A 12,886-nucleotide genomic window follows, 5' to 3' on the forward strand; every position below is an offset into this window, starting at 1 on the left:
ATTCCAGCTGACCCAAGTCTCCAGTCATCGTCTCTTTTCTGAGGTGCTTCGCGCCCCTGCCGTTACGCCTCACGCAGTAGGTACCACGTCCGGTAGCTCCGTCGAGACATTACATTATTCTGGCACTTTGTGTTTCGGTTTCGAAACTGGTTGACGGCTATAGCGCCACGCCGCCCCCAACAGCACTCGAAATGCCCTAGAAATGCTAATCGCTTTAAGAGCTCGCTAACTTACTCATCATTCTTCGCTCACTGTTTCTCACCGGCTTGTCATAGCTCCTGCTTCCGATTAATTGAATGGTGTAGGAAATTCCTCTGGCGCAAGGTTGGCCTGCCGTGCGCACCTAGAGGAAAGTACACCATGCCAGAAAAACTTCCTTTGTGACTTCCATCATCGAAAGTGACAACATTATTGCCCTCTTATTTGTGTGCTTTCTGTACTCCTTTCACAATTTATTAATTATTTCAGCGGAACGAATGGAAGGAGCACCTTATTTCGGCATACGTGGCTCGATCGTGCAAATTATTGGGGAAAAGAAAGAAGAGTTAGGGGATGGAAGAGTGTCGCTTAAAATCCGCCAGTATGAATACCCTCATCTATGATTTAGAACCCCAGATTCATGGGCGTACTGCACGAGCACCAACACCATTTGTGTGAATTTGTTGGTTATGTGGTAGTGATCCATCTATCAGCACTTTGTGGAGCAGCGTCGTAGATGTAGTATGTAGATGTAAAGCCTAGACGTTAGTGGCAGTTACCTACTATGGGGTATGTGCGTTGTTCTGCTCTCGAGAAATGACCGTCAACTTCTTTTAATTAAGATGCAGAACTAAATTCTTTCATCCTACTAAGAAACGGCTAAGATCAATAAACTAATCCAAAAAGCGAGCCTGCTAAGTTCATCAGCGCCCGACTGCTCAACCATGCTCTTTATTTCTGCTTATCTTCATTTTATTTATGGGGCTTCAAATGCCAGTTCCATGAACGGCGTTTGTTCAGTGCCACCGGGTTCATAGACAGTCCTCATCAGTGAGTATGCACCATGGTTTTCTATCATCATCATCGGGCTGTGTGTGCTTCACGCGCTCCACTGCCAACAGGAAGAAGAGGAAGAAGAACTGAGTGTGCTGCGTTCCTGGCCGACAGTGGTGTGGTCCAATACAGAAAAGAAGCAAGCAAGGAAGCAATTCTGACGAGAAATATGGAGCCTACTGAGACCAAGAAGTCTCTGCAAAATGACGATGAAGAAAGCCAAACGGTCAAGTCCAGTTTCAGCAAAACGGACCGGCGCCGTCGGAACAGAGCAGCTCCACGACGTCACTCATCACGACACTGGCCAAAGGCCAACGCTTGTCAGCACGACACCGGAGTCAGAGCCAATGAACTGGCCTCGGCTCAGCCAACCCTCCAAGCGCCTTCACCGGCGACGATGAGCGTCACGGAGCACGTTGCAACCGGCTCTCCGGACTTCACGGCTCATGGGCGAGACAGTGACGTGCCAGGTTCGGGTATGTCGTGCTGCCCTCTCCTAAAGGTCCTCTGGCATTACCACGGTTTTGAAGTGAAGCTTTCTTTGGCTTACCACCCCCTCTCTAACCCCCTATGCGAATGCTGGCTGCTGGTGACCAGCCGATAACCAATTTGAGGCCCTGTGTATGCGCCACTTGGTATGTGAAAATACTTGGCCAATCTCCCAGAATGAGTACGTGTCATTGGGTAGGGGCCCGAATAGACAAAGAAAATAGACGGCATCAAATGAATTGGGCAACACAATATTCAATGAATTCGGCATCCAAAGCAGCCGATTGTACAGACAGAATTTGAAGGGGCCTTGAAGCGCTTTCATATAGAATAACACCAGCGTTAAATTACGTCACCTCACGAATCTGCTGCCGCAAAAATGTTTTAGGTCCTTATAGCACAAGCGAGATTAGAAGTAGTTATTCGATCGATTAGCATTTTTCTCCTTTCATATCCACAAGCATGCTGCAGCTACACAGAGGAGACGGCAAGGGGGCGCGAGGGAGCAATGCCCCGTAATGTCCCTGTATATGCTCCCGCATAGCTTAAACAGGGACACTGATGCCCCGCTGACCGCGCTCAAATGTTGAACGCGGGAGGGCTCGTGGCAGTACCCCGCGGTGGCCTTGGTATCTACGCTACAATTTTCATCACCGAGGCGGGGACCACGCGTAGCCGACACAGCATCGCGCATCTGTCGTGTTTAGAGCAAATGAAATGTTTTTTTCTTTCTGTCTTTTTGAAATCGCAATCCCATATATTTTTAATTGATTTACCTCAAGTGTGCAATAATTGTATGACTGAGCATATATCCCTGTCACTATTGGCAAAAATATTGGCAACTGACAATCTTAATCGGATAAATGCACTGCGATGATTCCAATTCGAACTTTGAACTGTAGTCTTCAGTTTCAGACAACATACCAAGGGAACAAGGAAGTTATTTTTTCGAATACAATTGGCTTGCACACTTTTAAAAACGGCGTACCTCTAAAATTCTAAAAGTTACCAAGGAAAATGACAATATTTACTGATGCCATGTTGTTCTGAGTATGTTCTGTTCAATGGCGGCCGTTAGGGTTCGTCCCACCCCGTCGCAAATAACATTATATATAGGTATTAGCTGGGACACCCCGTATATATATATATATATATATATATATATATATATATATATATATATATATATACGGGGTGTCCCAGCTAACTTTATTCAGAGTTTAAAAACATTCAACTGCCACGTAGCTGGACTGAACAAAAGTAATGTTGTTTGCCATCGCTTGGAAATACTCAAGCTATCTTTTTCATTCCGCCTAATAAAATAATTAGTCTCCATTAGTTAATCAAGTTCTTGAATGGTATAATTAAATGAAAAGTGTCAAAAATAAAATTGTAGAGTGACATAAATAACTCCGGATACAGCTTTCTGTTGCTCAATAGGTGCTCCATAAAAGCATTTTTTTTTTCCGAGCGAGAAAAATGCACGCGAAATTGCCGCGCGACTGATCACTCAAGGCACTTTGCGTGCATTCCCCGTCTAACCCTAGTAGTGTCAGCCAGTGCCACCACTCACAAACATTCGCGCCGGATGTGGAACGTCATTTCCAATGCAGGCGTCACGAGTACGTCATCTATTTGGGTGACGGCAAGTGGTCAATAAGCCCAGACCTGCTCCTACATGAGGGCATCAATGTTGGCGGATTGGGGACTCTCGTCATGTAATGAACGACAAGACTAGGGACAAGGCGCCAAGGACAACAGGGAGGAAATTACTTTCACTTAGTGATTGAGTTGAAGAAATAATAATGGAATTGAAAGTTGGTAGAAAAAAATGGCAGTGGCTTAGCTCGACTATAACAGGATATACATAGCGAAAGCAAAGCCATAGCTTGGTTAGCCTTGGTTAGTCTTGATCGCAAGTCCAGGTTAGTCTGGTTGTCTAGCTGTGTTGCGGCGTTTAGTCAGTCGTTCGGGGCGTTCGTCTGCTTCCTGGGCGATTCGTTTCCTCTTAATCTCGTTCCGATGTCGATTCCAGGCCTTCTCCTGCTTATCAGAATTGTCGCCGTCCATACTGCCGCCCCAACTGTGGTTGCGGCGCACGTGATCCCTCCTTTTCAATCCTCCGACATGTTATAAGGCATGCGACGCAGCTGGCGAAGTGAGCGTTGGCGAGCGCAACGACGAGGAACGCGCTGTGACGTCATACCAAACGGCGGTTGCGGAAAGGCGCGGCGCTGCGCAGCGGCGGATGACCTGTGGCTCAGGGCTACTAGTGGCTAGTAGTCACTACAGCATGCGCAGTAGTGACTAGGGAGCGAGAAAGAGAGAAATATCCGTAGCTAGGCGCACGTTGTGACGTCATGTGCCTCCTCGCAGCACCGCCACGGCGAAATCGCAAGTTCGCGTCCAGTAAAGCTTTCGCTTTAAAACTATTGGCCGCAGGTGGGCTACGAATCGACGTCTTCGCATTGTGCGTGGGATGCTCTTACCAATTGAGCCACCACGGTGAAGTTTTCCAATCCATCTCCTGGGGTACTTATGTTTTACTGTTAGAACTAACCCTGAGAGTGTCAGCCGGTGCCATTACTCGCGAACCTCGTCGTCGGATCTGGTACATCCTTTCCACCGCAGGCGTCACCAATACGTGATCTATTTGGTAGTCGAGCAAGCAGGGTGCAATGACCCCCCCCCCCCCCCCCCCGGCGAGGCAAACTGGATTTCCGAGGTGCGGGGACAAAGAAGTGACGGATGGTCGCTACAGGTGTAAAGCCACTGGAAAAAGAAAACTCCCGGGGCTTTACTTTCGTGGACATTAGAGACCGCCTGGTGGTCGAAACATATGCAACACTGCCACAGTGGGTGCTCGCCCATGACGGCGTCCCTCATAGCTAGTGCCTTCCTTTGGGACGTGTGACACCATGGCTCGAGTTCTGATAACGTTCAAGCACCACGCAGCATTACACGGTGGAACGACAAACTGCACCTAAATGTACTCACTGCGAGAAATGTACGCCTGCAAGCGTATAATTTCTTTATTAAAGGGAAAGTTTACACGCCTTTCTTTCTCATGGTTTGGGTCGTCTGGTTGGTCGAGTTTTCGCCGCGTGAAATTGCCCTGCCCCAGACACTGTGCGTTAACAAAGTGAGCCGATCCCGGAGCTGAAGGTAAAGGTGGGCTGATCCCTCTTACATGGCTGATCAGTTGATGCAGTGTTAACCGAGCCGTCACCCGGGATGCGTGGTTCGCGCGGGGGGGTCCTCGGCGTCTTGGCGGGTTGGCACGGGACCGGTTTGCCGCGAAACGTGGTGCAGAAGATGAAAGACTTCCTGACGCGTACTTGGGACATTAAAGAAAATTTTGCGATGCATCGCGCGTCTCCTTGCATACCGTTTACTCGGAACGCTTGACGAAAGCACCGAGAAAAAAAGAACCTTGATTCCAACAGACGCGTTGAACCTGACGTAATTTATTTTTTCAGCAAAAGACAAAGCCAGTGGTTACATTATTGTTTTTATGCGTTGCATATTGCAATCACTCAGTTCAGCCCTTGGGCGCGTCCGGGCAGCCACCATTGAGGGTATGAGCCATTGTTCATTGCTGCGCGTCTCATGTGTGGGTCTATTCTCTTTTAAGTTTTCTACGTTTGTTATTAAGTTGTTTCTATTTTTATGCGTTGCATATTGCAATCACTCAGTTCAGCCCTTGGGCGCGGCCGCGGGCAGCCACCATTGACCTTTAGCGCAACCACGTGACGTGACGTCACGACAGCCGGAGGAAAAGCTGGGCCCCAACTCGCGCAATATGCAACGCATTCTTGGCTTAACCAATCGAAGCCTGGTCATTTTTTTTTTTATTCGGAAGGTTGCCTTCAGGCATAACACAGTAGTGCGCAGTCCACAAGCGACAGACGAGCAGATAAGGAGTCGGAATTACGCGAAACACAAAAGCGAAAGCAAAGCGCGAAATGGGCAAAGGGGGAAATCCTTCTTTCCCACGGCTGCAGATCTCTTGTCCGGACACGGGCGCGTCCGACTCACGTACGCGTGAGCGCATCCGCGGAGACTTGTTGCGAGCTGCACCGGCCGCCGGTTTCCTGGCGTCGGAGCTACGGACGGTGTCGACGGGCTAAGGGGGGCGGTTTCCTGTCAGCGAGGGAAAGAACCTGTCGAACCACCGGAAGCAACGGCGATTGCCAAGGACGCGAGCACGTAGGGGATTTTACCACCTCTAATGGATGTTAAGGAATTCTGTGAGCCCGCGGCCCGGCAAGGTTCTCAAAAGCGAGGCTTCAAAGCCAGCGCGAAGCAAAGGCAGAGTTGTAGACATCAACTCGCAATATAGTGCTTTTCAGCGTTTTTTTTTTCATATTTTTCGCGAGAGCTGGAAACTTTAGAGCTTGTGTTTATGGCGGTACTTCATCGCTTTGTTGCACGTTGGGTACTATCTGCATTATGTATGCATATATTGTCGTTTGATGCCTGCGTGAAACGCCTTAAACGGCGTTTGTTTTTTAGCCTCTTTGAACTGAATGCAATGAATAAACACAAAGAAAATATATATTCAGTGCCACTCCGAAGAAGTGAGCAGCCGAGAATAACTCGTTAGCCTAGACGAAGCTAATCAAACATCGCGATTTCTTTATATAACATTGTGCTTTTCGTACAGCTTCTTCCGTAGCTTCAATAATAACAAATTCCGGTACAGACCGCAGCATATTAGATCAAAGCAACACTACTCAAGCAAATAAAAATCAAATGACAGATTTTGTCAACACGAACAAGCTGAAAGCCTTATCTATATTTCAAAAGAACAAAAGTGTGTCTATAACATTTTATTTATAATAAGCCTCTCTGTTTTTCCATTTGTAACATGAGCGCACTCGAGACTACATGTAATGCTAAATGGCCTTGTTGCAGTTTGCATCTGCCAAAGGTTATTTCTACATGTATAGGGAGAAATGTGGCAGCGAGCCTTTTTTGCCCGCCTCCTGCTGCGTGCAGGTGTGCTGTCGTGAATGCGTTGAATGCGTTGAAGTGAATGCTGTTCACGTCGCTCCACTTGATTCACATACGGAAAGCCAACGAACAAGAACACCAAGGACAACATAGAAAAATTGCGGGTAGTTATTAATGGAACTAAAGTAATGATAAATAGTGGCAATCAAGGTGGATGTAAAAACAACGCAACTACCACACCTATATATACCACACTACTATATATATATATATATATATAAATCGTAATAAAGGATAAGACAATACGATGTACGATGGGTTTGCACGGTCCCAGCTGGTCCACCAGCCGAAATGTCGTAAAATACACTGGAAATCCAACGTATGTCGTGCTCTCTTCTTCTTGAATATATATATATATATATATATATATATATGTGTGTGTGTGTGTGTGTGTGTGTGTGTGTGTGTGCGTGTGTTTGCGCGTGTGTGTTACCACTACGAACTTAGTCCTTTTGTCTATTCTATTGATGCAAACCTTATATTTCCTTCTTTCTCGTAGTTCAGCGGTACATTGGTAAACGAATCACTCACTGCTAGGTTTACGGCTACTGGTGGCTTTGCCCTATGTAAGTGCGTTGTCTCGAAGGTTCCAGAATGCAAATTGTATGTTTAACGAGCCTGAAAGCTCTGGAAGCGAGCGAGGAGATATTCACACGGGACACATGCGCGTATCTGCTGTTTGAACAGCGCGTATCTGTACTGTTTGTGTTCCTCTTGTCTCATCGTATGCACTGTTCGCCACGTTGAACAAAAAACCAACTGGTTCAACTCGGAGCTCTCTTGGACCATTTGCTCACAAAACGGCACATGATTTTACAAGTACTCTAAACAGCTCAAAACCTTCAGTGCTAGCCGACCTCCTACATGTACCCGTACTGTACTCAGTGCGTAAAAATTAACAGGGGAAGCCAGAGAGTACGATATTAGCAGACGGGACTAAGGCTGATTTAACGCCGGGCGGGTCGTTAAACCACGTTCAGATTGAGAGATAACGTCTTGACTTTTCGCGATTGGATTCCATCGGTGCTGGGAGCATTGGGCCGGCTGCAACGAGCCCCGACTCGTAGAAGCGAATCTCTGTCGTTTGCTGCCTTGTTAGTGTTTGCACTTGACCGTCTCGCGCCAGCTTTGAGTCGGGTATAAAGGGTGGACCACCGAGCGACTGAGGTCCAGTCACTCACAACGGTCGATCGACCCGCCTAAGGAGTCCTGCGTCTCTTGTTCAGCGAGGAGTTTGGTAAAGAATGAGAATCACCGCAGCAATGAAGGTAATGCGATTTTACAGGGTAAAAGGGTAATCTCCTTACGGAGGAGGGATTGTTATAACTATCTGATTTTGCTTTATTTTTCAAAAATAATGCAACAAAGCCCACTGTCGCGCAACAAGTTTCAGTAAAGACGAAAGAGGAGGTTCTAAAAACTTGGTTCTTAATATTGGGGTCGCATTCTTTCTAAAAAGTGATAAACAGCTTAACTCGGGGATCTCTGTTACATAAATGGCGCATTTAACTGCACAGCAATATCAGAACAATTTAAAGAAACATGCACTATACTACTATATGTGGTCCGGGAGTTTGAAGAAATTTGGGAACTTTCTGAATTCTTAGTATGCATGTGGTAAATACGGGATATGCATGTCATAAAATACTGAATTTCCTTTGGTATTTTGTATTTATTTGCGCAATCTTAAGTAATGATTCCCGGCTAACTTGAAGTGATATTGAATAAATCCACTGTTACATTCAAATTATTCAACTTAGCTTTTAATTGTCTCAAAATAGTTAATTCTCTCAAATTGGTTACACGTGCGTGAAAATGAATGTTACTTTTCATATGACATAGGCACCTAGCCGTGCTACGCCTTTAATACGGCTCACATAGGCGTAGGTCATGTATTCCAGAGCTGCACTGTGATCATTTAAAAGTTGATATCATTTATAAGCCACCGACACAATATTGCACAGCCGCACATACACTGACCTGCAAGGCTACTTTGCATGCATTTCTGAAACCGTAGTTTTCAAATTAGTATGTCTTAATATTACGTATCATCTTCAATGTTACATCTGTGATAGCCGCGTTTAGGCCGCTAAAGGACAAACATTGGTCGCAAGAAGCACCAGTCAGTCTGCGTAACGCATTGTATGAGAGATAGGCCGAATGACTTCACCTTTAGCAAACTATTGCATTCCTTATCGCCTGTCACGGTGTTGGCTAAGTGGTTATCATGACGAGTTATGACATCCGTACATTTGGTGGTTTTCTTCAACGCTATTCAACGCTATCCCAGCGTTACTGAATAACCTCCATTCCTTTCTACCAAATGCAGTGCTTCGTGGCCATCATAGTCTCCTCTCTCCTGGCCTGCGGGGCTTTCGCCAGGGAGGAAAAAGTTGAAGGGCGCACAAGACTTCTGGGCACTGGTCTCGGAGTCGGCGGCTACGGCCCTCTTGTTAGACCCAGTTTTGTCGGCGCTGGTCTCAGAGGTGCAGGTTACGGCGCTGCTGGACTCGGCGGCTACGGTGGAGCTGTTCTCGCCCGCCCTGCTGTGGGTGGCGCTGGCCTCGTTCACGCTGGTGGTCTTGGATATGGCCGTCCCGGTTACGGCGGACTCGGCTACGGTGGCGGCCTCGGCTATGGTGGTGGCTACCAATCAGGCTACGGCGCTCTGGCCGGCGGCCACCAGGGAGGATACCGGGGTGGCGCTGCAGGCTACAACCACGGATCCGCGGGTTTCGCTGGTGGTGCGGCCAACAGGCACGTCAACGCCTACAACAACAACCGCGGCTACAGCCACACCTCGGGATTCTCGGCATCTGGCGGCAACGCATTTGGCTCCGGACACAGGCAGGGCTCGGCTGGATTCGGAAGCGGAACTGCTGGTCACCGAGGAGGATACGGACAATCTTCGTTCGGGCACCATGTCGGCGGAGGATACCTCGGCTAATAGGGAGCTGTCAATAAAACGTGGCCTTTCCTTTTATAGAGATAGCGTTTTCTTGGGAACGTCGCGCAAATGAGGTACGTCTGTCTGTGTCTCTGCCTGACCTACGTCGGCAAATCTCGTTTCTCCCAACTTGCGGACTTGGGTCACCCGGTAGTCCATGCTCTAAGGGGTAGAGCATCAAGCTGCTGGGCTGAGGGAACCGCATTAGAAACCAACCGTTGGACCAACTTGAGTCGCAGAGTACGTGGCAGCTGGCTATGTGGCGCTCTCCAATAAACCTCTTTAAACGCCAACTTGGGCCACCGGATGTGGGATGTGTGGTGTCTCTCAGCGATCATCTTTGGTGACAACGTGGGTTCACTGCGCATGTGCCAGTTTTGAATGACAAAAAAGCAATTATTTAAAATTTCTTGTCATATGTCATACGTCATACGTCAACCCACGTCATATGTATTCAGCCAGTCTTGTCTAAATATGTGTTCATACACGCAACACGCGCGGACTTCGCGTCGGCGATCCACGTCCAGAGGGATCGGCGATAGAAGAGTCTAGCTGCGTAGACGCCTCGTAGATGACGTGCTCAGGTGGTAGCCTTACGGCGTGTAGCTTCGTTGATTCAATGCTAATCGCGTTAACGTCGAAGTTCATCGTGAGTTGCATTCCGTCGGATTTATTTTTCTTGGAAATTTGCTTCTCGTGGGGGGGGGGAGGGGAGGGGGCTCTCTCGATTTCTTTATTGGCTGTTTTGCGCGAACAAAAAAACACCAAGTTTATCAAAATTAGGCAATGCACCAAAAACATAAGAAGAAGGCTGGCGAGCGCTCTTTCTTGCATTTTAACTCAAGCTTTGGTAGGCCGGCGCGCAAGGAAAAATTGACATTTTTGGCTCAACTTTGCACACCAAAAATGCCGGTGTTCTATGTTTATTTGTTTTATTTTTATAAGAGAATCTCCGCGGGTTTGACTAGGCTGCTTGGTTGGTCGGTGTCTCAGTGCATGTATTTGTAAATACACGTACTAAAGTTATGTTTGCGCGGAATGAAATTACCAGAGAATGGACTTATTAAATGGGCGTTTTTTTAATATGCACATTTTTTACAAAAAGGATATGAACAGTATGAATGCGGTATTTATTCAGAGGAGTTGCTGTGCGAGGCCTAGATATTTTGCCGCCAATAACTTAAGCTCGAAAGACTAATTAACAAATACTTGTTCATGATTTTTATGACAGCATTGTGGGCAATAGCTTACAAGCAAAATTTTGGAGGCAGTGACATCATAGGCAGTCGGCATCGATAGTCCCTGCATTGAGCATCGAAGTTTGATGATGAGTACATCGAATTATGGGTGATTTTCAAGAATTGAGCAAAAACGGAGGTCTGATAAAACGTTACTCTCTCCAAATTTGTCCTGTGAACAATTTCTGCCAAGGCCGTAATAAAAAAGAAGGTGATTTTTGTGAAACTCGCGGTGCACCAGTGGCAATGCACCAAAAACACAAGACGAATGCTGGCGAGCGTTATGTTCGAGAAACTCGCCAAAAAAATCCGCTGTCATATACCTACATATTGGGGTCTTCACCATTATAAGAAGTAAGTTGCTATAAATATCTTGGCGTAACACTCACTTCAAACCTCTCTTGGAATCTTCATATTGATAATGTTTGTTCATCCGCCGTCCGCAAGTTTTGTGTCCTTAAACGTGAACTTAAAACGTATTCCACTAATATTAAGCTGCTCTGCTAAACTGCTCTTGTGTGGCCAAAACTGCAATATGCGTGCATTATATGGGATCCTCACACTAAGCGCAGCATTACCCGCCACTTCCCGCCAGAACTTCAAAGTGCGCTGCAGTCTACAGACAAGGACTCACAACTATGGGCCGTCCATCAGGCCCGGGGAGCGCTCGAAAAGCACAAGCCTCGTGACCCACTACAAACGGGCCCAACGGGGCTAGTGCAGAGTAGAGTATAACCCCGGGTCGACGCTTGGCCAGCGTCACGACTCGTTAAATGATCGTTTGCCGGCACTTTATTAAAGTTATTCCTATCCTATTGATTGTCTTGAACGTATTCAGAGAAAGGCCGTAATGTTTATTTTTAATAAATTTTGAGCATTAGACTCACCTTCTGATTTAATGCAAACAAATGGCAGCCCCCTATTACAGGCACGAAGGCAAAAATTTAGATCAGAACTTCTTTCCCAACTCTTGGAAAACAAACTAGCGCTAGATGCATCAACATATTTGCCAACCTTAACTAGCAGGCCCACCAGACACGACAGTGAAAACGCGCTAACGCCATATTTTTCTCGCGCAGACCTATTTAAGTTTTCTTATTTCCCGACAGCCGTTAGTGAATGGAACTGCCTTATCAAAGCAAGTGATTGTCAAGGCGCTACTGAAGTTTCTCCATAAGGAGGGCCTCTACGTTTTATTTAAACAGATATTTATGGCGCTGGGCAGGTCGCATGAAAAAAAAAAAACCTGCTCATGTATGTCTGTGCGCGCGGGACACAATGTTTGCTTAGTTGTAAGCGAAGGCCTTGTGCACTTAACAAGGCTTACAAAACTACAAATCTTACTTCCTTAATTGTCCAATACCTTTCTATTGCTCTAAATGCCAGCATCTCGAACGACACTGCGACTTTCTTGCCCAGAAGCACAGCTTTCAAACAAACAAAAAAAGCATTCTTGCAAAATATACAAATAAACAGGAAATAATGTTCAGGCCACACCAATATGCATTACTAGTTGATGTCACGCTCTATTAATGCCATTTAAAATATATTGGACGCTAATCTTTATCACTGGCCAACACGTCGCGAAGGCACGCATCCAAGTATTCGCCGTTACGGTTGGTCATCACTAACATCACCAAATTCCGTCGTATTCAATTCGTTCAACGTGACCGCCAGTCAGTATTTCCCTTCACATGAGGGAGTGACAAGGGCCATGACTTCCATTACCTCCCGCAACCACAGCGCTAAAGGACGCGAGTAGTCTTATAAAAGAGTACACAGACGCTGCTTAATGTCTGTGTTCTCCTTTATATTCATAATCCCGTCTCCTAGCTACTAGTTTCTGTGATCACGAAACCACTGTATCCCGCAAGTCAATTCCTTTCTAATTTGATTACGTCGTTACAATGTCGGTGCTTGCTCACCGCCCGCTCTGACTCACGTCAGTGGTCTTTGTCAGCTGTCTTACATTTCGAAACCCATCGTTCATCTTTTGCAAACAATGCTTCAGACGTCTCGTGTGAAATTACCGTCGTTCTGCGCCTGACGCCACCTCACTTCTTATTTTGCTTCCTCTTACTGATTGACAAAAGCACGAGCCATCTACCTCGCCCACGGAGGTCGCAACTCTCGCACTTTCATCTCAATCCAGGAAATGTGGGAC

General features: G+C 46.7%; 1 protein-coding gene across 1 annotated transcript; it reads left to right on the top strand.

The window, feature by feature from the left end:
- The first annotated feature begins 1,104 nt into the window (after nt 1-1,104).
- LOC135907417 (uncharacterized) lies at nt 1,105-9,520 on the top strand. Its single transcript, XM_065439103.1, has 2 exons — nt 1,105-1,508; nt 8,867-9,520. The coding sequence occupies exons 1-2, from the start codon at nt 1,479-1,481 to the stop codon at nt 9,482-9,484; spliced, it is 648 nt and encodes a 215-aa protein (XP_065295175.1). The 5' UTR covers nt 1,105-1,478; the 3' UTR covers nt 9,485-9,520.
- Nucleotides 9,521-12,886: the final 3,366 nt, after the last annotated feature.

This window comes from Dermacentor albipictus, chromosome 10, assembly GCF_038994185.2.
Source record: "Dermacentor albipictus isolate Rhodes 1998 colony chromosome 10, USDA_Dalb.pri_finalv2, whole genome shotgun sequence".
Classification (NCBI taxonomy): Eukaryota; Metazoa; Arthropoda; class Arachnida; order Ixodida; family Ixodidae; genus Dermacentor; species Dermacentor albipictus.

Coding starts and splice junctions, on each gene's coding strand:
- LOC135907417 (XM_065439103.1), top strand. CDS start 1,479: ATGGGCGAGACAGTGACGTGCCAGGTTCGG. Junction 1,509..8,866: donor CAGTGACGTGCCAGGTTCGG/GTATGTCGTGCT, acceptor TACCAAATGCAG/TGCTTCGTGGCCATCATAGT.